General features: G+C 42.1%; 1 protein-coding gene and 1 pseudogene across 6 annotated transcripts in view; one reads left to right on the plus strand and one right to left on the minus strand.

Annotated features, from left to right (window-relative positions):
- Nucleotides 1-3,727: 3,727 nt before the first annotated feature.
- The window catches only part of RGS7 (regulator of G protein signaling 7), a 517,535-nt gene continuing 495,103 nt past the window's right edge, over nt 3,728-26,159 (plus strand). For 3 of the 6 annotated variants that reach the window (XM_032389411.1, XM_032389406.1, XM_032389409.1), the window contains exons 1-2: nt 3,728-3,938; nt 4,956-5,084. In XM_032389411.1, the coding sequence (XP_032245302.1) occupies nt 5,007-5,084 (78 nt within the window). In that variant the 5' untranslated portion in view covers nt 3,728-3,938; nt 4,956-5,006. Of the gene's footprint in view, nt 3,939-4,093; nt 4,811-4,955; nt 5,085-26,159 lie in introns of those variants that run through there. The other 3 variants (XM_032389410.1, XM_032389412.1, XM_032389407.1) reach the window with 2 other exon arrangements.
- LOC116622766 lies at nt 12,570-17,498 on the minus strand (annotated as a pseudogene).

Raw genomic sequence — 26,159 nt, forward strand, 5'->3', positions numbered from 1 at the left:
CACAGCAGTGTGTTTGAGTCCAGACTCTGATATTTAGAAGGTATACAATCATGGTCAAGTTTCCTAACTTGAACATCAGATTCCTTACGTTGCTTTTGGGGTGAATTTTGTCAAAAATGTTGAGAATATTTTAATGTGTTTAGAGATACTATGACTTCAAGAAATGGTAGTCTTATTATAGTAATTGTCCGAATGGGCTTCAGAATTTGCCTTTGTGCCTTACTAGAAACTCCTTCCCATGTAGACCTCCTAATAGTCCTTGAAGAGCCTGGTTGGAACATCAACTCCTTTCATGCTTTCGTTGTTCAGTTTTGCACTCTCATGTGTCATTGGTTTCAAGGTTTTTGTCCCTCTAACTTGGATTTCTTGTGGAATAGTGAAAAGGACTGGAAGACTTGGATTTGAACTCTGCCCTAGCCACTCAACCAGAGAAGTAGAAGCACTATGAAAACAATGGAGGAAGGGGTGTGTTATGGGAACAAAACCTTACATAATTGTGAGGGAAGCTGGGGAAGTTATTTTCCAGAATAAAGAATTGAAAGATCTGAGAAAAGACACAACTAACCCCCTCTGGGGTCTTAGGCAAGTGGATGGGCAAGTTGAAGTTTACTGGGGAAGCTGGGGGGCCAGGCGTGGCCAGGTGCAGGAGGGAGACCATGAGGTGGGGCTGGCAGAAAAGTCAATGAAAATTTGTGGTCTTGTGTGGCTGCTGCCTCTGTAGGTCCACATTCAGGCTTTTGTGAAGTGTGTGGGGCTACTCTTGCTCAGGAGGGGAAAGAACTTGGACAATCTGAATGTGAAGTGAGGGAGAACAATGACATGTGAGAAACTTCTGGGACTCAGCAGGTGCCAACACACAAACTGCAAAGACCTTCAGAGAGGAATAGGTGCTGTCTTACTCTTGTTTTCCCAAACTTGCACAAATTCCTCTACTCACTTGAATACAGGGAGAGGGATGCTGGGAAATGTAGTTCCAGCTAATCAAGTTGACTCGGTACAAACTACCACAGCCACTTAGTGGTTATGTGGGTTGTCTGGGGCAGTTTATTTAACATTTCTGATCCTTCCCTTCCTTATTGGTGTAGTGATGTAAAATATATGACAATTATAACTAGGGCTTTAGAGGGTTAAATGAGATAATAATGTAAACAATGTATTACTAAATATAAAAATTATGTATCAGATTATTGTCATTAGATACATTGATTCATTTAGTTAACATGCATCTACTGTGGGCTAGAAACTGTACTATGCCTGGGATATATGGCATGAGCTAAACAGACAATATCCGGGGTGTCTGGGTGGCTCAGTTGGCTAAGCATCTGCCTTTGGCTCAGGTCACGGTCCCAGGGTCCTGGGATTGGCCCTGCGTCAGTCAGTCTGGGCTCTCTGCTCAGCGGGGAGTCTGCTTCTCCCTCTGCCCTTCCCCTTGCTCATGCTCTCCCTCTTTCTCTCTCTCTCAAATACATAAAAATATAATCTTAAATAGACAATATCCTTGTTATCATAAAGCTGAATCAGACACCAGTTAGATATCCAAGTAAAGATGTTAATTAGGTAGGTGCTTGACTGACTGGATTTCAGAGCATGGACCTACATATACATTTGAAAGTTATTAGTAGCATTTAAAAGTAGCAATCTGATTTAGCTCATGTAGGGAGTACATATAAATTGAGAGGAGAAGAGGCCCAAAGATTGAGATCCGAGGCACTCCAAAATTTAGGGATGAAAAAGGTAAAGAAGAGCAAGTAATAGCCTGAGAAATAGCAACCAGTAATGCAGAGGAGAAATAATAGACAGTGGTGTCCCAGCAGACAAATGTAGAACGTTTTTGAGAATGTGAAAGAGATAAACTTACTTCTGCTGAAAAGGCATTCGATATGATAATTGAGAATTCACTATTTGTTTAGTAACATGGAGGTTGTTGACAGAATAGAATGGGCTCAAGACAAAATAAAAGGAGAGGAAGTTCTTGGTGCCAAAGGAAGCCAAAAAATAGGGCAGGAATAAGTGGAAAGTGTGTCAAGGAAGATTTTATACATAGCTATATCTACATATAGATACCTTATGCAAGATTACATATATGTTGATATAGATATACATATCATATATCTGTATGATAGATGGATAGATGGATGGGGTCCCATGAAGCTGGGGTGTATTTTACACCCTGTGTATAAAATATATACAGTTGGCTCTAATCTATCTGTTAGTTTGCTCATTGATGAGAATGATCCATCAGTGCTGAGTCCATGGGCAGGGCCCCCAAGGGTTACAACCTTTGTCTAGTGATGCAAAGGAGGAAACCTGCTTCCTTCATTCAGGCAGTTCCTCCTTAAGAGGAAAAATGGTCAAACTGAGTGAGCATGCCCAGTTATTCTTTCCAAATGTATTAATTCCATTCATGTCAAGTTCCCAGAAGTAGACTGAGCAAAGGGGAAGAGAGAGGGTCTGAAGGGGAAAAGGTAGGTCTGGCTACAGCAAGAATGTTAAGGAAATAGTAGAGAAGAATTTTTAAAAATGGCAGCTTTGGTAAAAAACAGCATAATTTCCAGAGCACACAATGCAGAAATTTTGGGAACTGGGGAGGAGTGGGAGATGGGTCAGACTAGGGTGTGTGTAAAGCAGTGGGATAGTAACCTTTGCCCTGTAGTATTTAGAACAGAGGATAGGTCAGATACCTCTTTGTTCCTTGGGTGCAACCTGCCTGCCCGGGTGGGACTGGGGAAATGCATTGGACCACATGGCTCTGGGTGTGCTCGTCGTCCCTACCAGGGGTAACTTCTATTCTATTTGGACCTAGGGGGTTAGGAAGGGGCTGTCTTGGTTATCTTCTGTCTCTCCCCCACACCTGGCCCAGCTGAGGAAAGAAAACTTCAGGTATTTATAGCTTCCCAAATCTGACCCGGAAAGCCAGAGACACAAGTTTCCTTACTGTAATTGGGACAACAGTGATTTTTCTTCTTCCTGTCGTTCTAATCCTTACAGAGGAATTCGTGACAGCGACTTGAAGACTAATCCCGGGGGATCGGCACCCCAGGCCCTCTTTGAAACCTTCGATAGGGTGAGAGCACCTCCCTTCCAAGGAGGCAGCGCGCAGCGGGGATGGCCCTTCAGTTTCACAGGTGGCAAGGTTTCCAGCTCGAGTTGGCAGCCTCCAAATCGGTTCCCATTTCTCAAACTTAGGAGGAAGCTGTGAAAGCCGCAGGCAACGGGCTGAGCGGCTCAATTGGTCCTGGCCATTTCCTTCACTCCTAGGACTTCTCAGTATCTCTCTACTCTCGTCATTTAAGCACAGCGATAATCAATCATCTGCTGCCCTCGCCCTGTCAGCGGAGTCAGCAGGCACGTGATGAAACGCGCCGGCTGCGCGGGGCTCCCTCCATCCCTCCGTCCCTCCATCCGCCCGCCCGCCCTGCCCTTCCGGCTGGCGCTCGCCGCCCAGCTCGGGTCCCCAGGCCGCCCGCGGCGCGGACACCGGCGGCGGGGCGGGCTGTGCGCCCGCGGGGGCCGGGACGCGAGGGCGGCCAGTGGGGCGGCCCGCGGGCCGGCCGCGCGGAGCGGGGCGCCCAGGAGCCCGCACCCCTGGCCGCCCGGCCCACGTGACCGCCCCTCCTCCCGCCTCCCAGTCGCGCGCACGGGCCGGCGTCTCGGCTCCCGCGCGCGCTCGGCGGGTCCCCGTGCCCGGGAGCAGAGGCGGCGGAGGGAGCGGGCCGGCCAGGCGGCGGGAAGGGGGGGGGTGGGAGCGGGCGCGAGCGGCGGGCTGCCGGGGCCGCCTGTGCACGGTGGCGGTCGCCTGAGCCGCGCGGTTCCGCATCATCCGCCGAGTGTGATGAGGCTGCCCTGCCTCGCTGCTCCGCTTGCCGCCAGCTGACAGCGCCGGCACCCAGCCCGCCCGCGAGGGCAGACGCCGCGGGGCCGTGACCTTGGCCGAGGAGGTAAATAAGGGGTGGTGGGAGGGGGGTAGGCGGCGCCATCTCGCGCGCCCCGCGCCCCCGCCCCGCACCCACCCTCGCTCGGCGCCCCGCCGCGCGGCCGCCCGGGGAGCCCCGCGCCCCGCGCCCCGGCCGGGCTGCGGGCGCCGCGCTCGCCCAGGTCCGCGGTGCTGAAACTGCTTCCTTTTGAACCGCCGGGAGAGCCCGGCGGCGGGAGCTGGGGCTCGCTGGTTTGCTCCTCTTGGACTGGTTGCTGTCAGGTTCCTGCAGCCAGGCTGCTACCCACGGCGACCCAGGTGGTTGCCCGAAGGGTCGACTCCCACCAGCTCCTGTGGCCGGGACGGATTCTGGTGCCTTCTGGCAAAGACTGGGCAGGGTTCCGTCCTGACTTCCGAAGTGGAGTGGAGCGGAGGGGGGACCCAGTGGCGGGCAGTGCGGGCAGGTGGAAGTGGGCGAAGCTCCTCCGGCTCCGTGTGGGAGACCCGGGGGAGTGAAGGGAGAATGCCGCCGGAATGGGCCTGTCTGAGGCGCTGCCTGTGGGGAAAGTAGCCAGATACCTGGGAGCGAGTGTGCTGCCACAGGGTGCTGCCTTTCCGCCCTTTTGGGAAAACATCATCGAGTCGAGATGCAAGTATTGGGAGACAAGACAACTCTGGAGCGCAGAAATGGTGACCGTGGATTTTTTAGGGGAGCATCAAATACTTTTTACAATGAGTATCCAGAAGATCAAGTCAGTTAAAACCATAGCCAAATGAATATTCTAACTAAAAGATTGTCATTTCTTACAACTCCCTGAGGGTACTGTAGGTGTAAATTCAGTTTTTTTTTTTTTTTAAATCGATTTCTGTGCCGCTTCCTCCAGCCAGCCCCGACATGTAAGTATGTGCCATGTGGGGTGGGTGCTGTGGATTATGAAGAGGATTCAAGTCACACACACCCCCTCTACCCCCCCCCCACCCCCCACCCCCGCCTTGAGCACCGCCATTCGCACCTGACTGAAGTCTCCCTAACCCTTTGCAGCGCGCAGACCGGTAATTCCAGTATCTGAGAGCGGACCAAGTGTGGGGTGACATGGCCCAGGGGAATAATTACGGGCAGACTAGCAACGGGGTGGCAGACGAGTCACCCAACATGCTGGTGTACAGAAAGGTAAGAATTTCTTCAGTTTCTTGGAGAAAGGGAAAGTTTTGGCTTCCTTGATTTTGTTTCCCCCTCCCCCAGGGGAGAGTGTATATCAATTTTGTGGCCTCGTGGATTTCCAAATTGCCAAATGCTGCACACTGTACTTGAAGATAATCTGGTGTTCTCACTGTGTAGACGCACAATGAAGTAAATGAGGCCAGCCATGCTCTGCCCACTCCTTTCCCTGATGATTTCACATAGATTAATCTGCAATCAGCAATATCAGCAAGTTTGGGCATCCCACATATTTTGTTATACATGTGATTTTATAACATCCGTAATAGTTTTTAGAAGCTTTTTCATATATTCCCCCTAAGCATTTGTGTTGTAAGGATTATGTAAATGTATAACATGTTATACGCTTTGCAGTTCCGTGACAAAAGTGAATGTGCCTGTGAATCTATGGTTGGTTTATTAAAGATTGTACTTGTGACTCTTGTGACTAAACAATTCTTTTTTTTTTTTTTTTTTTTGGTCTTAGCCTAAATTTTTACTTTGGGTTATTTTTATGATTTTGTTTATGGGTATTTTAGTGCCATATGACGATTAAATAAACCTTTATATTCAGAGTTTTTTTTTCCCCCACAAACTGATCTGACGGTTTTATACATTTTATACCAATGCTATCAGCAACAAACTTCTAGACACCGAGCTACCATAATACAGATGCATTTGAATATTGTGTGTGCTTTAGAGTGGTTGCTTAGGTAACTTCATTCTGGTCACAACCAACAATAGTACTAAAATTAAGGAAGCAGTATTCTTTATTTAACTTCTGTACCAATCATTTCTATTGCATTTTATGCTGGGGTTATTTTTTTTAGCATATTATCTGTAGTGCTTATTGGGCAAGATTTCTTTAGTTAATGTTAGCAGTGACAAAAAGGAAATCATAGCTTGGAATCAAGAAAATTGTTAAAGGTCTAATTAGCATGAGCCCACTGAGGAGTCTGGGATAGTTTCTCTGTGTTCTTTCATGAATACAGCTGAAAAGTTGTATGCTACCTTGACCTGTACTAAATCGAAACTCTCCTGCTATGTGGGCCAAAATCATTAAGAGGTGGTGGTGAATATGTGTTTGAGGGAATATTGTTATTGCTTTAATGTGAAGGTTCATGGGCATCCTGACACAATGTTAGCGTTTTTTTTCTCTACCCTTACAGACAGTACTGTTTTATGTGTCTGGGACAACACAGTATGATAGGAAATAAAAATTGGAGATTAGTTGCCTATTTTAGACTTAAAGCATCCCAACTGGATAAATTAAGAACATAATCCACTTGAGCCTAAATTATTACTATTGTATTTCTACATCAGTTGAAAAAACTGGATATTTGCCACCCATTCTATATAGAGTTTGTTCTGAGAAGGCTATTTGGAGGGCAGTTATGTGTTTTTAAATAAGTTATAATGTTTTCATTGCTTGGTATTCTTTTAATATTATAGTATGCAAGAGGTGGCAGTTGTAAATTCTGTACATTGCATGTGGAGAGCTGGACTTTTGGATGTAAAACTACAGTAGTTAGCTACTTTTGTTCAAACACTATATTCTTTTTCTGGTTCCTTATAGAAGACGAGGGCTATGTTGATCAGACACCTAATGCTTATCTTGATTAGAAATAAACTTAGTATGACTGAATCAGTGTTTCTCATTTAGTCAATTATGAGAATAAATGAAAAAAATGAGGCTAGGAGCTTTAGAAATAGCTATTAGATTATAGAGTGTACCCGAATTCTTATTGCTCATTTTGAATTTATGCTGTAAATTGTTGTATGACACCAAGTTGTTGCTAGTGCTACTTGTAAGTTAACAGACTATGGCTTCAGGGAGGAAGTATGATGCCTCATTCTTTTAAACATTATTATTTTGTTGGTTAAGCTTGGAACTGCTTGTGCTACTTATTTTGCCCTCCTTTTATTAGCTCTTTGTTTCATATTAATGACACAATTTATTTTTAGAAAATATTTCTCTGAAAACTCGTTATTAGGAAAAATAACTCAGTTCAGTAATTTGTACTCATAATGCATAACTATGGATTGCCTACCTATTCTTTTATTCTTTGAGCACATATATTTTGTGTTTGTGATATAAAGAATAATGTTTAAATAGCAGATAATTTATATAATGAAAGGCACATCAAAGTGGCCCATGTCTGTCTGGAGTCATAGGGTCCAACATCACGGTTTCATGTGACCATTTTACCAGTTTCTTGTGTCTTCTGTGTTCTATGGGCTTTACATTTAATGTATTTTCCAAAGATGCCAAATTTTAATGTGAAGAACACCAAAGTGTTTGGAGAGGGGCGTAGGACTACTATATGTTACTAGGACATTTCATCTGCTCTACCTGCTTAAAGGAAGAAGCACTATGTTACAAATGCTTATCAATTATGAAGTCAATCACAAGTTTAGAAAAGAACTTTGGGACCACAGAACATTGCTCAGTAGCAGTGCAGAGAGTGGATAAACTGCTGTTTTATCAGTTCACACCAGTTTTCTCCTTCTGCTTCACTGTTGCAACACCGTTCTTGGAAGCAGGTTCTAGGCTAGAAACATTCATAGTGTTCTCACCGTTTCCCCTCCCCCACAGGTCACCTCTTATTTAGTGTAAGGATTCTGGTGATTTACTCACATGGAAGATACGTATGTGCTGTTTCCATTTTGTCTGGGCAGGCTATGAATGACATGTAGCAACATTCCTGTGAATGAATAACAGGTAGTAACCCTTCCTGTGAGAGAGGGGAGACAGTGAATGGTTAGCAAAGCGGCATGCACAGAAAGGAGCTGGGATGCATGCCTTTCTCATGTTGGCAGCTGTCTCTCCTATTATGATTATCCTCATATGGATTATAGGAGTTCCTCCAAATGATAGGAAAATTCCAAGGGTCTCTTCCACGGAGAATTCTGTAGTGGTGTTATGGGAAAGTGCACAGTGTGTAGGACAATGATGCTCTAGGCCGAGTGAGTGCCACCATGGTGCAGGCTGGGGACAATGGTGATGCTGCCTCATGGTCAAGGTTGGGACCTGCAAGTCAGGCTGGGATGTTTGTGAGTTGCTATTTGGTTTAATGTGGGGGATCCCAGGTGGAAAGATGGGTGGAATACATAAAGGGGATTAAGAGATACAAACTTCCAATTATAAAATAAAAAAGTCACGAAGATGGAAAGCACAACATAGGGAATTTGGTCAATAATATTGTAATAATGTTGTATGGTGATAAATGGTGATGACACTTAGTGTGGTGAGCACTGAGTAACGTATGGAATTGTTGTATCAGTATGTTGTAACCTGAAACTAACATAACATTGCAAGTTAATTATACCTCACTAGAAGAATTTTAAAAATGAAGGGTCTCTAGGCTTCATCTGATGTCATAGGTACACTTTAAAAATCCATATGGACAAAATATATGCCTTACCAATTTGTCAACTCATAATGCTGTTTTCTTTCATAAGCATGTGATTAAAGTTAGAGTGGTTATGCCATTTTATGTATTTGAGAAGACCTTTTTTAAAGGCTCATAAAATATGAGGCTTGGCCACATTTAATTTGGGGGGCTTTCGAGGCTCCCTTCAGACAGGCCTTAACTAGAAGGGAATTAGAAGTAATCACCTTCCTTAAGAAGAGACCCACTGAGCTCCAACTTGCCTTGGCTTTGGGCTAGCTTCTTGAAACATTTGTAGAGGTGACGGCTTAGAACTCAGTTTTGTTTAAATACCATTCGCATTCTTGCTCTTTCCTGGGCAGAAGCCTCGCTCCGGGCGTGGCACTGGCTGCAGAGGGTGGCTGAGGGGACCAGGGGACCAGGAGACACATTCCAAGTTTGGTGTCTGGCCAGCATGCTGCCTACTAGACAGTATACATCACTTTTTGTCCAGCAGCTGACATTCCTGCATTTGAAAAACAAAATATCTAGGACACCTTGGGGCAGTATTTCACATTGGCTGGAATGCTGAGTTCTCACTAGCAAGAATGCTCAAAATGACCAATAATTTCTGGTATTACTGCAGCAACCATTTATGCTTCGACTGCTGGAAAAGAAAATCAAAGTGTTTTCCTTGTTCGCTACCTTAGTGGGATGAATGTGTTTTAGGTGGGAGCAAACCTGCGTGTCCGCCACACCTGTGCCCTCCCCTCCCCTCCCCATCCCTGCCTGCCCTCTCCTTTGTCCCGTGTTCCTCTCCTCTCTTCATCTCCCATGTACTCATACTCCTTCCAGTTGCTTTTTCCTTTTAATTTCTTCTTTTCAGAACAGACCTAAGCGTGAAGGTACGTTTTCCCTGAGATGGTGCTCTGTTTCGTCGTAAAAGAGAAAATGATGCCTTTTGGAGAAGAGAGCAGATTCCAGTCTGGTTTGAGTGCCTGTTATGCACATGCTCAGAGGGATCCTTTCCAAACTTGGTCGCATATGTGCCATGGGGTCCAGTATGTTGCTGTGTATGTGGTGTGGCAAAACATTAGTCTTTAAGGACCCACTGCTCTGTTCTTGAAGAGCAAGAGGGGCCCACTGGCCTTTCCTGCAGAAGGGTGTGGTGGGAGCTGTCACCCCAGTAGGACAGTCACCCATTCTGATTGGCTTGACCTAGACCTTGCCTTTGAAAACTATTTGTGAAGTCCATCTGCTCCATGAGAGTACTCGTACCCATAAGAAAGGGGAGGGACTTGCTCCTTCTTTGGAAGAAATCAAGCCACTGATGTTCCTAGTCTCTTGGGGGGCGGGGAGGGAGTTAGCTGACATTTTCTCCATTAAGTCAGTGCCTCTGTCTCTTTAGGATTGTCCAATCTGGTCAGTCTTGAGGGTGTCAATATCCTCCCCCACCCCTTGAACTCCATTATAAAAAATAACCATTGACATTTTTGAACCTTACTTATCTTGGTCTTTCTGGGTTTAGGGTGCTGGTGAAGAATATTTATAACTGATAAGAAAAAGGCCCATGAGAAAAGAGAGGGATGTTTGCAAATAGGTCATCCCAAAAGGCCTGGGCCTTTAAGCCCTCAGATTTCTCAGTTAGGGTCTTCGATGGGAGGCAGGGACCAGGAGACATGTCTTGCCATTGCTGAAAAATCCCAAAATGGAGTGTCTTCTATAAATTAGATTATTTGAAAGCACCTTTCTGGACTAAGGGAGAGTGTCTCCTGTAAAGATGAACTTAATCTGTCTGAATCAAATGCAGACCTATTTTCCCCTCAGTGACATAAATACTGACATGTGCCCTGAGATAGAATAGGACCGTCATCTGTGTTAGTTTTGCTGAGAAGCAGACATTTTATGAGTAATAATTCAGTGATGGATTTTGGATAATAATTAACTTGAGTTCAGAGCAGGAAAGCCTTGCACAGTTGAGCTTCTCCCTCACCCGTTCATTGTTGCTTGCCAGTACTATTTGTGGGATTAAGACAAGGATTTGTGGCCTGAATTTTATTTCCTTTATTTCCCACCTCCAACCACCCCAAATCTAATTGATCAGAAGAGAGTGCAGATGTAGGAAAGAGAAGCTATCTAGGGATTTTATTGCCTCCTAATAGCCTTTGTGGTTCTACTGAGTGATGGAAAACAGGGTATTTTTAGGTGGTGTGGGTGATGGAATGTGTTCACTGCAGAGAATATGGAAATATTTTGGATTTGGGTAGTTTGGTGACATAGTAAATGTTAAGTCTCCTTGAAAAACAGAATTGTGGGAAATAAGCAACACAGATACTTGGCCCCCACTCTCCCTCTCATAACAGTGAAAAGGAGGCATTGGAAGGTCAGAGTGACAGGGACTTCTGTCTTACAAAACACCAATCTAATTATAAAATAATTGTGAATGATAAAGTGGGTACCCGGTTCCCTAGGGAAAAAAAGGCCCACTTCTCTCTGCCATTTGCCCAAGGCAATATGAAGATTTAACATACCCTCTTTTCAATTCCCTTTGTCTAGTGTCTAATTCAATTAACAAAGGTCTCAGGACATTGGAACTCTAATATCATGAACTTGGTTCCAATTCCATTAAAATAGCCACCTGGTCTAGGCTGGAATATTTTGGCTGAAGAACCCGTCCAGAGAGATAAGTTGCTCTTCTGCCTTCTGAAAAAATATGGAGGAAAATGTCAGCTTTGTGACATTAGCTGGGTTCTTAAGAGTAAGTCTAGGAGCCATCTCATCTTTGTCCTTCCCGGGGATTAGCAAGTAAATGTTTTCTGAAGGAGCCAGTGTGCCGAAGTGGAAGTAGCGTGTGCACTACAGATGTGTGGTCTTGGTTTTAAATCTTGGCTCTGCCATTGTTTGTACGGTTGTGGGTTAACTCCTTTTGCTTCAGTTTCCTTATCTATAAAATAATGAAAACCAAAAATGTTTCCTTCGTAGAGCCATTTGATGACAAAATGAGTTACCTAAGGAAGTGTCTTGTAGAGACCCTAACATATATTAGATCATCAATCAATGTTATAACAACAATAATCAAAATTATTACTCCTATTTATTTAATTAAAATTATTAAACACCTTGTATGTGCCATGGGAACCACTATGTTGTTAAATTTTTTGATAAAGGGAAAAAGGTGAATATTTTCATGTCTTCCTGATAGCTAGGGAGGCAGATTCTGTAGAATGCTTTGGTAGTACCATTTTCATGACACTTACAATGTCCTTTCTAATATTATTTAGTCCTGTGTAGCTAGCTCCTCCCTTTTTTTTTTTTTTTTTTTTTGGCTAGTTTCTACTTTTTAATAAGCTCTTTGAACTGTTATATATCTCTGAAGTCTGTACAGTTCCTTGGATATTATGTAAACTAAATAAAGCCTTTGAATCCAGGAATTTCAGAAGTGAAAGGGAACTTAGAATTTGTCCACTTTTTCGTTTTGCAGATGATGAAATTGAGGGTTAGAGAAGTAACACAATTTGTCTGCAGTCACACAGCTTGAATTCAGGTCTTTATTTGTCTTTTGATGGATTTCTCTTTTATTTAATTAAAATTTTTTTTTTTTTGTAAAACTGGGCTATTTTAATTTTTAAGATTTTTTTCATTTATTTTAGAGAGAGAGAGCACATGCCAGTGAGTGGGGTAAGGGGCAGAGGGAAAGAATCTCAAGCACACTGTGCGCTGATCACGGTACTGAGTGCGGAGCATGCCGTGGGCAGGACCCCGAGATCATGACCTGAATCGAAACCAAGAGTCCAATACTTAACCGACTAAACCACCCAGGCGCCCCTATTTTAATGTTTTTTACAATAGGATAAGTAGTTCTCTCTTTTTTTAAAATATTTTATTTATTTATTTGACAGACAGAGACACAGTGAGAGAGGGAACACAAGCAGGGGGAGTGGGAGAAGCAGGCTTCCCGCGGAGCGGGGAGCCCGATGCGGGGCTCGATCCCAGGACCCTGGGATCATGACCTGAGCCGAAGGTAGACGCTTAACGACTGAGCCACCCAGGCGCCCCAGGATAAATAGTTCTCTTGATGACTGTAAGTATGTAAGGCTGTTTGGTGATATTCAGAACCACCACAGTAATGGTGGTTTTCCTGATTGGTGTGTAGTCTGCAGTAATTGTAAGGAGTTCCTTGTCTCAAACTGCTATCAAACCAGCAAGACTGCATTCCGGCATCCATCATTTTTAGTATTGTTGGTAACCTGGGCATCTTTTCCCCAAATAACCTTGCCTCCTTAGGACACAAGGCTCAACTCACTCATGTTCACCTCAAGGACAGTACCTTTGGTAGTAACACCCAAAGTTGCGTATAGTGGGGATGAGGGATTCTCTTTTACACCCAGCACTGGCAGGCAAAAGGTGGCTTTCAATTCAGGATGTGTTACATGGGCCTTTTTGACACATAATCCCATTGGCCTAATGAATTTTTCATATTTAGGTGGTTTCTGAGTAAAGCCATCTCCAAAAAAGCAGACTTTAGTAACCATCCTCTTCAATGCTTTCTTCTTTCTCTTTCCTGTTTGAATAACTTTTAATACTTCTGTTTCTCCCTGGGCAGGAACTTTGGGCAAAGGAACTCCCACTTTCCTGCTTTCTCTTTTCATTTTTGTTTAATCATATTGTAAAGTACTTTAGCTTGGGACAGTCCCTCCCTGTCCACTAGATATGCAGGTGCTGCTCCTTGTGGAGGCTTGCCATCATTCTTTTGTTTGGTGTTTCTCTTTTCATGCATCTTTTTTTTTTTTTTTTTTTGGTTTTTTTTTATCTATTTTACAGAGGGAGGGAGCACGAGAGCACAAGGGGGAGTGGGAGAGGGAGAAGCAGCTCCCTGCTGAGCAGGGAGCCTGACTCTGGGCTGACCCTTCGGCTCAGGGTCCTAGGATCATGACCTGAGCGGAAGGCAGTCACCCAACTGACCGAGCCCCCCCATGTGCCCTTCTTTTCATGCATCTTGATAGTTTCATTTGTATATTCTCAGCATGGCACTGTTTATGGTAGAGCTTAGCTTTCTGACCAGTCATCTTTTTTGCTTTCTTTGAATGTTCATGAGCCTCTTGATCTTCTTTCTCTTTTTCTCATGGTGATCCGAAGGATAGCCATAGCACTTCTGTGTGTAACTCAGTATATTCGTTTTGTGGCATGGTGATGGCCATGGAGCCGCTGGGTACAGCTGCTGGGATGCCAAGAAGCTCTCCGTTTTTGGGTTTCACAAACCTGCGAGCTGACTCCACGTACCCTGAGATGGGAAAGAGACAGTTCTAAAGTGACCAAGTCCAGATAAAGCGGGACACATGGGTTCTGAACTTCTGTTCTTCATGTTTTCTCTCTCTCTCTCTTTTAAAATAAATGCAGTAAGTCCTTGTGTTTGTAGTTGTAGATGGATTACTAGATTCCTTTTCTCTTCCACTGTACTCTAGCTTTTGGTGCCCCAGGAATGATAAGGTAGGGAGCTTGGTCTGCCCCACTTTGGGAGTAGCTCTGTTCTTGATTGGATCCTGGCTGGAAATTCTAGGCGGATGAACACACAGCACGTGATGCTCTGTGGCAGGACTGTCCAATGGAACTTCCTACCATGGTGGAAATACCTTACATGGACTGTCTAATACAGTAGCTACCAGCCACAGGGGGCAATGGAACCCTTGAAATGTGGCTATCCTGCACCTGAATTTTAAATTACGCTTAATTTTAAGTAATTTAAATTTAAATAGCCCCCTGTGGCTAATGATTGCTGTATTTGACAGTGTTAAGGAGTAAAGACCTTTCGGAAAACAGCATCAAACCCAAGAATATGCTATACCTACTCTGACACTTGGCACACGGTGCTTGCAACAAAATTGGGCTCAACAAATGATTTTTTAAGAGAATAAAATAGAAGTGAAGTTTTGAAGGCAGACAGTGGCCTGATAAGGAGATGGGAGATATTGGGATAAGTGGCATCAGCTGCCTACTTAGTTTATTTATTTATTTTCTCATCCTGTGAAAACTTTCAGTGTCTGGAGAGGGTGACCCTCCTAAGCTGAGAGGATAGTGGTTGTGGGTCCAGAGCCTGCAGACGCCACCCAGGAAGGGCACTCACAGGTGCTTGGGTGATTTGCTGATGTCAGAGGCATTTCAGCTGATCTCCATCTTGTGGCATCTCAGAGAAGCACCCGAGCTATTCTAATTCCTAACAAGAACGAGAAAAAAACAGAAGCTTCCAGGTAAAAGGGGCTTAAAGTGGTCGGAATCCTTGCTGAGAATTTAAAATTTGGGTAAAAGGAATCCTTTTTTTCTTCTTTTTAAGCTCACTTCTCTTTCCTGTGTCTCAGAAAGTTGAAAGGAAGCTAAGCCCGTGGGGAGGTGGCAGCAAGAGAGGGCAGGGTCTCTTACTCCGAAGGGCTGGATGTGGATTCCTGTGCTGCCTCTCACTAGCTATACCAGCCGGAGCACATTTCTTACCTTCTCTGAGTTTCACTTCTGTCATAGAATTGACAGAGACTGCTTCACAGAATCTTTGAGAAGGTGAAATGAAATACAAGTGAAAATGCCTGACTGAGAGTGATGGACAGATAATACTTATGGACTCTTTTTGGGAGTTGTGGAAATTACCGAGACTCCTTGAAAGAGTAAACTTTGCAGAAGGCTTCCTGATAAGTCTTCCCCAGCTTGCCAAGTGTCCCCATGGCTGTAGGTCATTTAGAAGCTCAATTGACGTGATTTCCCCTGTTCGGTCATTGCTGGAAAATGTCAAAAACAATATAAATCTATGTGACCTTCTTTGGCCACACAAAGCTTTTGAATGTCAGGCAAACTGATTCATTAGCTACTTTTTCTCTTGTACAGAAATCTAGGGAGATTTTTCACCCCTATTTAAGATGACATATCCCAAACGTTTTGGAGAAAATTCAGTACCACCTAGAAAGAACACATTTTACCGACATTTCTGTCACTGAACTTTTCTAGGTGCATTTCCTCTGGTATTTAATGCCGTATGTCACTTGCTCTGTCTTATACTTAGTATTTTGTTTTGACTTTTGATTTGTTGTTAATTAGAATCAATGCCATTCATTGAGTGCTTACCCTATGTCTGCTGCTTTACAAATATTACCCATCTTCCTTAAAATAATGTTGCATGTTGGTTATTAGTATCCTGTTTTTCTAATAAGCCAGCTGAGACTGCCCAGGGATGCCCAGGCACTAGTGGCAGAGCTGGTGTGCTTCATGAAGGTGGGGACATCTATCTTTCACTGCTGCGTTCCCAGCACCCACAAAAATGGCACATAGTAGGTGTCCCAAATATTGATTGTATAAATGCACGAATGAGTGAATGAGCAAATGAATGAATGCTTGGTCCAAAGATCCTACTCTTGCCTCTTCACTGCATTGCTTCACGTCATGACTCTCAGAATTCAGTTCCTCTCACTATATGTGCATTGAGCCCCGGAGATTTCTCAGCCCTGTGGTAGGCCCTGGGGACGGAGTTGTAGACAAGGCAGACAGCGTCTGAGCCCTCCTCACTGAGCTTATTTCACGGTGTCAAAGACAGATGTCAAGCAACTATCGTAGGGTGATTAATGACATAGAAGGGGAAGAACTGGGTGATATGGAAATTTATTTATTTTTAGGTCATCTGGTTCCTAAAATAACTTTTATGTTGATCTGTGTCTTCTAGTTGCAGTTCTGAGTGCCCAGCACAGTGCCTAGGTTCATACAGCCTCTGACACTTAGCGAGTACTCAGTAAATGAACTGAATGGAGCTAAGCTAATGTTGAAAATCCTCAGGGCTTTACTGAGACAAATGAGACAAAGGTGTGGTTTTATACCTTAGAAAACTAAATGTCTCCTTCCATAGGTTCTCAATCAGGCATCCCCCATTCTGGCAACTCGGGATTGATGAGGCTGTCCCTGGCCAGCAAGAAAGGGGAAAGAGGCTCTTGTAATTAGAGGAAGGTGCTTGTTAAGCTTGAGGCTTTGCAGTCAGACTCCTGGATTAAAACTGACATAATACTTGTGAGCTTGAATCAGATTACTTTGCTTCTTTGAGTCTCAGGTTCCTCATCTGTAAAATGGAGATGGTAATAGGTTATTATGAGGAGTACATCAATAGTGCATGTAAAGCCTGGATGAGTAGGAAACATTCAATATATTTTAACTATTCTTTACAAAAGCCCAAAGAAAAGGAACTGGGTTTCCCTATAAATGGAAGTGGTAATATCTAGGGAGCACTTCCCTTTGAAAATTTTCTTTCTTACACGTGTTTTGGAATTTGCTGCTCTTCGTTGGCTCTTGATAACTTTGTTAAAAACTGTTTCATATGGTAAAAGTACAGTAAAAATTACCTAAATTGTTCAGTTATGGTACAATTCAAACAAATACAGCAGTGGAAAAAATGATAGAAAGGATGTGCTTGTGCCCATCCCATACAACAGTCATTAACCATGAGTAAATCTTGTTTCATTTATACTTCCTCACGGATGCTATCCCCCAGGTGATTGTTTTGAGGCAAATCTCAGAAAACCTGTCTTTTAAGACCTAAATTCCTTCATATGTGTATAGGGTACTTTTAAGGAAGATAAAGGTAAATGAAATGATAATTATTCTTTTATTCATCTTGAGTCCTCAGTATGATGGCACATCCTACTCCGTGAGTTTTTTGTTTTTTAAATATTTGCTCAAATGGGTCTATCATTCTTTTTTTTTTTTATTGTGGTAAAATATATATAACAAAATTTACCATTTTAACCATTTTTAAGTGTGCAGTTCAGAGGCATTAAGTATGTTTACATTGTTGTATAACCATCACCACCCTCCATCTCCAGAGCTCTTTTCATCTTGCAAAACTGAAACTTGTACCCATTAAACACCAATTTCCTATTCTTCTCTCCCAGCCCTGGCAACCACCTTACCACTTTATGGATGTGACTGCTCTTGGGACCTCATATAAATGGAATCATAGCATATTTGTCCTTCTGTGACTGGCTTATTTCACTAGTATAATGTCCTCAAGGTTCATCCAAGTTCAGTTATGTGTCAGAAATTTCTTTCTTTTTAAGGCTGAATAATACTCCATTGTATGGATAGATATCACATTTTGTTTACCCATCGTCTGTCGATGGGCACTTGAGTTACTTCTACCTTTGGCTATTGTGAATAATGCTGCAATGAACATGGGTGTACAAATATCTACTTGAGTCCCTGCTTTCAACCCCAGAATTAGAATTGCTGGAGCATACGGTAATTGTATTTTTAATTTTTTTTGAAGAGCCATCGTACTAATTTCCTTAGTGGCTGTACATTTTACATTTTCCAGTACACAGAGGTTCTAAGTTCTCCATATCCTCATCAACACTTGTTATTTTTGATAATAGTCATCCTAATGGTTATGAAGTAGTATCTCATTGTGATTTTGATTTGCATTTCCCTAATGACTGAGCATCTTTTCATGTACTTATTGGACATTTTTATATCTTCTTTGGAGAATCCATGAGCTTTCAAATACAGATTAGATTGTCCTCAGGAATGGTTTTGACCTATGAACTATATGACCATTTAGATTTCTGTCTAACCAAAATTCTGTTATTTTTGTTTGGAATTTAGCTTTTTAATAATGGGGAGATCTTTAAAGTTCTTTCTATTCTTAGCTTCCAGGTTTTTAGCTAAGAGTGAAACCTCCATGATTGACCCTTTTAGGTGATGGTAGTGATGAAGCTTGATGAATAAAAAATAAATAAATAATAATACATTTAAAAATAAATGTTTTCTTTGTTTTGAGTCTGAAATAACCGCATTTAGCGTTGTTGCGATAGGACAGGAAGTCTCACATCTCTTAGAGAATCTTGTAAATGCTTTAAAGAATATCCCAGACCCTGTCAAAATTATAATATTTATTGTCTTTCTTTGGCTTTTATATAGTCTCCCCACACTTTTATTCCGAACACATTGTTTGGATAACAATAATGAATGTAGAGCATTCATTCTCTCCTGAAGGTAAGAAGACAGATGTATTCGTGATTATAACTAGAAAAGATAATTTCAGGTGGATCTCTCCTTCCATCTTAAATCTTGGCCTTATGCAGTTATTTATTTATTTTTAGAAACTTTCTTTTAATTTTAATGAAGTCTCAGTACGGGCTGGGAGTTTTAATGACTTGAATCCAAAGCAGTTTATCTGTAGGAGGTGGGTTCTGACTCTCCCCACTAACTAGCATTGTATTACATACGGCCTTAAAACTCAAGTGATATTCTTACTCTGAAAACTTATTTGAAGCGAATTAATTTATCTGTACCATATTGATTTGTTTGACTCAAAGCTCATTGTCACTTTATAAAACTGTGGTAAACCCCTCTGTCCTTGACATTTCTGCAGTAATAGCACTCTGTGTTTACGTGTAGGCACATGGCCACTGGAGTGATGGTCCCATTTTCTAGGCTCCCGAGAGGCCTGCTAGCCATGGCCATGTGATGCCTTCTGGCCAGTGAAATGTAAACAGAAGAGATGTGCATAGTATCTGAGACATGCCCTTTAAAAGGAAGGATATACCTTTCTTTTTCTCTTTTCTCATTCTTGCTGGCTGGCATCCAGTCATCCTGGCCATGAAATGGAAGGTGACAGCAGTGGATGGCAGAACAACAAAAGGGAGTGAACTTGGGTCCCTGATCACTGTAGAGTCAGCACACTGACCTGACTTGCTTACGTAAACTTTTATGTTAGAGGAAAACTAACATGTATCTTCTTCTTCTGTTGTTTTTAAGATTTTATTTTTTTAAAGCAGTCTTAGGTTTACAACAAAATGGAGAGGAAGGTATAGAGATTTCCCAGTTACCCCCTGCCCCTACATAGAGTCCCCCATTATCGACATGATTCACCAGAGTGGTACATTTTTTTTACTGAGGATGAGCCTGCATTGACACATCATAATCACCCAGAGTCCACAGTTTACTGTAGGGTTCATTCTTGGTGTTGCACATTCTGTGGGTTTGGAGAAATACGTCATGACCTGCATCTATCATTATTATATTGTACAAAGTTTTTTCATTGCCTTTCTTATCTTTAAGATTTTGCACTTATCTGTCACTTGCAACAAACCCAAATTCTAACCAATTCAGCAACTATATCCAGTGCCTTTTATTTTGCATCTGTAAGATGGTAATGGGGCTCAAGTTTTATTTGAAATATAAGTTTCTTGTTTTATTTTAAAATCTATTTGCTGTCTAGGAATAAATCTACTTTCTTTTAAACAATGTAATTGAGAAATTTGGACTTAGATTAATTATGCATGTGGTTCACTTTAATTTAGCAAATGCTTATTGAACAATTATTAGGTGCAAGGTAATTTACTAGAAGTGTCAGAGGATAAAGAGTCAATGATAACGATGATATGTTTTTTATCAGAGCACTTTACAGTGTCAAGATTGGAGGATCAACAGATTCACAAGTAATTTCCTACACACACACACACACACACACACACACACACCCTCATAATATTGACGGTGCAGTTACTCAGTTTTTAAAAATTCCTGTTTTCCGGGGCGCCTGGGTGGCTCAGTCGTTAAGCGTCTGCCTTTGGCTCAGGTCATGATCCCAGGGTCCTGGGATCGAGCTCCGCATCGGGCTCCCTGCTCGGCGGGAAGCCTGCTTCTCCCTCTCCCACTCCCCCTGTTTGTGTTCCCTCTCTCGCTGTCTCTCTCTCTGTTAAATAAATAATAAATAAAATCTTTAAAAAAAAATTAAAAAAAATAAAAATTCCTGTTTTCCTATAAGGAAACTGAGGCCTGGGAAGGTTATTTGCCCATGTCAAAAAAAAAATGTAAATGAAAACCATATTATTTATTTTACTGCAAATTAAATATGGCAAGGGTAAGAGGAAAAACTTTAAAAAATATTTGAACTCATTTCTTTACCCTAGAACTTGGTAAAGTTCATGCAGCAGATCCTACACAGAAGGTGCTCTTCTTGCAGTGTCTTTGTTTGCTTGGAAGTTTGGCTAATTAAAAATGGAATAATTTTATATAATAAAACAAAAGCTGCTTAAAGTTGTAGAGATAAGCCAGTACTGCATAGATTTATTTGAACCGACCCGTTAACCTTGTTTTATGTTTGGAAGCATTTTGTTGAGCATATTTGTGAAAACCAGTATGAACTGCCCACCTTGGTAGCATCTTTGGTAGAAATTGTTCAATCTTAACCATAGAAATGAGGTGCTGAGTTGAATTTTAGCAAAGAGTTAAGTAAGTGCAATGAGAATACTTTATCTGTAACCATTTATTCCACCAATCCAGGGTGCCTCAGGATATCAAAAATATCCACTCAACAAAGCAAAATATGGGCATTTCTGCTGTAGCACAATACAGTCCTTTAAAAAAAACCCACATTCTGCAAAAACACACATTATAAATAACTGCCATGTTAAGGGAAATAGAATTGGAATAGATCACTCTAAACATTTTAACTACTCAAAACATTTACTATTACAATTAAAATTTAACCAGAACAATAGCAATCTTAATAAAAGTAATAGCACAACTCTACTAGCCTGCTAACCTCCCTATAAATAAAGGAATCACACAGTATTACAGGACTTTACCTTTAAAAGGTAAAGGAGAAGGTAGCTCGATGGAGGAATGTAGAAGGAAGCATTGGGTCTGCCAAATTCGGAAAACAAGGACAGAGGGACATTAGCATCAGATTTTGCAGGTAGGGGAGCAGTGAGAGGCTTTGCACAAAATGGTCTGGGTCCTTCTCTAGTCTTTGCTTGTTTGTCTTGTACAAATATCTGAGAGAAATGTGCAGTAAACCCTTTTGAAACCTCGTGTGTAGCCAGGTTGAGCCAGGAGGAAGGGCAGGCCACGTGGGCAATGCTGCAATCTTTCATGGCTTGCTGCACCCGTGTGTATGTGTGTGTGTGTGTGTGTGTGTGTGTGTGTGCGCGCACGCACGTTTGCACACGCGGATGCTTTGGGTCCGGCTGCTGTATCATGATAGCACAAAATCCAGTGTGCTGAGAAGAATTGTGCATCAGCCGGTGGGGCTTCTATGTTGGACGGACAAATTTCCCCGATTTACCAATTGTGTGTGGGCTCATTCTTGTTCCAGAAACGCACTGTGCATAAAATACACCACCCATCAAAGGACCGTTGAGCCCCTCACTGTCGAACTGGGGAGGCCTGCCGAGTCAGGGTGAGAAACAAAATGAATGCATTTGTAATAAGGGTGGTACAAGGAAAGGAGGCAGAGGAAAGGAACGGGGCTAGAGCAGGTTTGAAGAGGGAAGGTGAATGTCTTGTGAACCTGCCATATGCTGAATTTGGTTTTGTTGGAGTTTCATAACAGCCCCATGAAGTGGGTAGTGTTCCCCCATTCTCCACGATGAGTTAATGAGGCCCAGAGAAGGCGAGGATTCTGCTGAAGGCCACGTGGAAGGAAAATGGTGGTGTCAGGATTTGAAATCAAGTCTAGACAGGGCGATTCCCTACTGGATTGGAATATGGAACCTGAAGCCCATGTGTTGAAGGCAGAGGGCTCACCTGCTGTGGCTTTGGGCACTTGAGGGAATCTTGTAAACTCTCTGAGCTTCTTTCCCCTCACATCCAGAGGTGCTAGGAACAGGCACTTCGGAGGATGATTGTGACAGTGATATATGATAAGACACGTGGAAGTGCTTTGCAAATGTTCAAACATTATGCAGCAATAAGGCGTTTTATTTTCCCTCCATGAAACTTTCAGCTCTTTGTATTAAAAATAGTTATAAATATCAGTGGTGTTTAAGATTGTAGGCTTAATGGTTTATATAGTCACAAGTGAAAAAGGAGAAAGAGAAGGGTTTCTGGGATGAGGCAAAGCTGTTTGGTTCCAAAGCAAAATCCGTCTGCGTATTAAGAAAGCTGAAGGAGGAACCATGGATTGCAGCTGCAGATGCCGTTGATGATTAACCACAAAACTAAACAGGTGGCATCTCACTGAATGCTGTCTAGGGGGTTGGCAGAGGCAAGAAGATTCTTGCCGGGATCCCTGTACTTTATTTAGAGATCATCTTCCTCCTTGTGTTCTCACTTCCGTCTCCTTCTTCCATCCATGTACAGACGTGGATGACTGAGCACCTGAATTGACTGAGAATGTGTGGTGGGAGCATGCTCTGGGGAGTATTTTACAGGTTTTATAGAGAGTCTTACGGCAGTGAGGGTGCAGCTCAGGGGAGCGCAGGGCTGAGTGAAGCCTTTCCTTTCAATGCTCTAAGTTAGACGCTCTGTGTTACCTTTCTCAGTTCTACCTGGACATGTGGCTCTAAAGCTAATTTGATGTGCCTTTAAAATGTTTTGGTTTCTCTGCTCCTTAGATCGTTCTAGTAATGCCAGGACTGCCTAGCAAAAATGGTCTGGGATGAGAATATTGGTGCTAGTACTGATCTAAAAAATAGTCTTTTTATTCTTTTTCATTTACTTTATTTTTTGTATCTATGTGAGATGATGGATGTTAACTAAAGTAATTGTGGTCATTATTTATGTAAGTAAAGTCATTATACTGTATACCTTAAACATACACAGTGGCATATGTCAATTATTGCTCCATTAAAATGGCAAAAAGTTAAAAATTAAAAAAATGCCCTATAAGAAAGGTTGGATGCTAAAAAATGTGTAAAGAAGAAATAAAATCAATCATAATCCAATTACTTTAAGATAATAACTGTAAAATATCTGGTTAGTTATTATATATATATGTGTGTGTGTGTGTGTGTGTGTGTGTGTGTAACTTTATACAAATATGGATATCAATGTAAATCCAGTAGTGGTACCCTGGAGTCAGCTTCGACTGGCTTGTGCACCTCTCCCTAAGTCTGCATTCAGTGATGGCAGGTTGGTAGACTGAAATCAGCCATGGTAGGAGTCCTAACAGCATGGGAATTAGCAAATGCTGTAAATCAGAGCTCCTTCACCCTTTTCTCCCTTCTTTTTATTTATTTTTAAATTTGTTTTTAGTTTTTCATTATGTTCAGTTAGCCAACATATAGTACATCATAAGTTTTTGTTGCAGTATTCAGTGATTCATTAGTTGCATATAACACCCAGTGCCCATCCTGACATGTGCCCTCCTTAATGCCCATCACCCACTTTTCTCCCTTCTTAACTGTTGTTAAACACTTACCAGCACATCACCGCATCACTGTGTATGTGTGTGTGTGTGTGTGTGCGCACTTTTTTTTTAATCTTTTGAGCTCTTTAATAACAGGATCTGGGTCTGATTTCGCCTTGTGTCCCTACAGAAATGAACACATCACCTGACAGATTTAGTGGACATTTAATAAGTGTCTGACAGATTAAGGATGGTATTAAGGAAGGAAGGGTTAGAATTGTGGTTCAGATTTTTACAACGGAGTCAGTACATTTGTTGACTAACATTTTTTAGTAAGTAGTTCTGTAAACCGAGACCAAAGGGATGGTTTTGCAGTTTGCTTTGTGTCACTTGTTGAATTAATAGCAATGACATTTGCTCTAATTCCAGGAGCATTAAGCAGCCGAGTAAGCCCCTGCAGAGTAGAAAGTGCATTGGATTAATCCGGAGTCCCTTGTCTCTTCTTGTCGTCACTAGCTGGTTGGCTTGGACAATCTGTCTGGGTCCTAATTCCTCAGTTTGTGCAACATGCATGTATTCTGCACATGTGGGAGGGGGATGGTTGACGAAAAGATGATTTCCAAGCAGTGCTAAGCTTTCGTGATATGTGTTAGGGTGCTAGAGTAACTTCTGTCTCCCCCCGGTAACCTGCGAGAGGTAGTTCATCTCCCGAGGTTATAACCCCCACTCCCGCCCCCTACCCCTTACAAGTGGGCTCAGTCTTCAGTTTCTCACTGCGCTCTTTCATTTTATTTCATTTAACCCTCCTTATTAGTGTGGAGATTGGAATAATCAATGTGCAGGAAATTAATTGCCCCGTGGATATCCTTTTTGATTGTTTGGAACATTAGACTGGCAGAACCCAGTGCCCCTGCCTGCTGATTGTTAATGACTCCTAATATGCCATGATTTAATAATGCTTGTGGAAATGTTTGCTTTCTTTTGTATCTGTGTATATTAAAGGGTCTTTGCATAACTCAGCTGATGATTCTTGAAGTGGTTTTATAGCTAGAACTACTGGTAGGGCCTTTTGACAAGACATGTCCGTTTTTATTGCAATTTCCTGTTTTATAAAAAATACAGAGTGGTCGGGGCACCTGGGTGGCTCAGTCATTAAACGTCTGCCTTTGGCTCAGGTCATGGTCCCAGGGTCCTGGGATTGAGCCCCGCATCGGGCTCCCTGCTCTGCGGGAAGCCTGCTTCTCCCTCTCCCACTCCCCTTGCTTGTGTTCCCTCTCTCACTGTGTCTCTCTCTGTCAAAAAATAAATAAAATCTTTAAAAAAAAATAGAGTGGTCATAGTGTTTGTTCAAAGGAAACAAAAATCCGTGGACTTTCTTATGCTACTTTAAAAAATCTACAGTTTGGAAGGAAAGTTGTGTCAGTTGAGTGAGTTCTGCTGTTTGGGGGCAATGCTCAGTTTGCCCCTCTCCACCAATTACCCTGTAATATACAAAAGAGCTTTTGACTCTAATGCCCAGAGGGGCACCAGGGGCATATGTGTGGTAGGAGTGGCATTGATATTTTTAAAGCATTACATGGTCTAGAATGATCTTTATGACCCGGCTAGCCAACCTTGTGACTGAGGATGGATCCTGCTGTTTCAACCATTGCCCTTGCAATTGGTAGAAACCTTAATTACTCTTTAAAGGGAAAAGATTTTTAACTCTTCAGTTCACTGCTATCTTCATAATGTCCGTCTACAAGCTGAGAATTCAGAAAAGCTTTTATTTTTCTCATCTGTCATCTACTTATTCAAGATAAACATTTGATCTCTGGTTTACCTTTTCTTTTGAAGGCGTTAAAATACTTTCCAAAACTGTGTCTGCTTATTCTAGGTAAACATTTGATCTCTGGCGTACATTTTTTTTTTAAGGGATTAAAATACTTTTCAAAATATATATATTGTATGTATATAATGTGTATCACTGACTTATTCCACCAGTAGATTTCTGAGCAAGTTCCTTTGTGGTTATGGCTTTTATTTTGCTTAAACATTGCAGAGCCAAACAGTGTTCATGAGACCATAATATTATAATTGCTATTTATGTAGAACTTTCACAGAAACTTATCAAAACAGATAAATATCAAGGACTACTTTTTGTAGACCTAAGAAAGCTAAGTTACAACATAAAAAGAACATATTTTGTACTAATAAAGAGATCTAAAACTCCAACTGGCTTTTTAATAATCTTGTTAATGGATCATACTACCTGTGCAGGTAGTTTTGATATTCTTACACAAAATTGAGAAAATATAAAGTATTACTTCAAATCATTGCTAAATTATTGAGATTTAAAGAGTCAAATCATGATTATTAGGCATAGTAAAAGATTGCCATAGCCTAACCTTTAGGGACATTTCAAACTTTACAAAGTGCTTTTACAGATATCATTTCTTTGAAGCCCTCACTGGTATCCTGTGGGAGTTGTTATCCTTAGCGTGTAGGGCAGATGAGAAACCTCAGTCTTAGACTTAGCCAAGATTATAGATGTGGGGACACGAACTCAAGTTTTCTAATTCACAGAGTAGTTCCCATTCTCCC

Source organism: Phoca vitulina, unplaced genomic scaffold (genome assembly GCF_004348235.1).
Source record: "Phoca vitulina isolate PV1807 unplaced genomic scaffold, GSC_HSeal_1.0 scaffold54, whole genome shotgun sequence".
Lineage (NCBI taxonomy): Eukaryota > Metazoa > Chordata > Mammalia > Carnivora > Phocidae > Phoca > Phoca vitulina.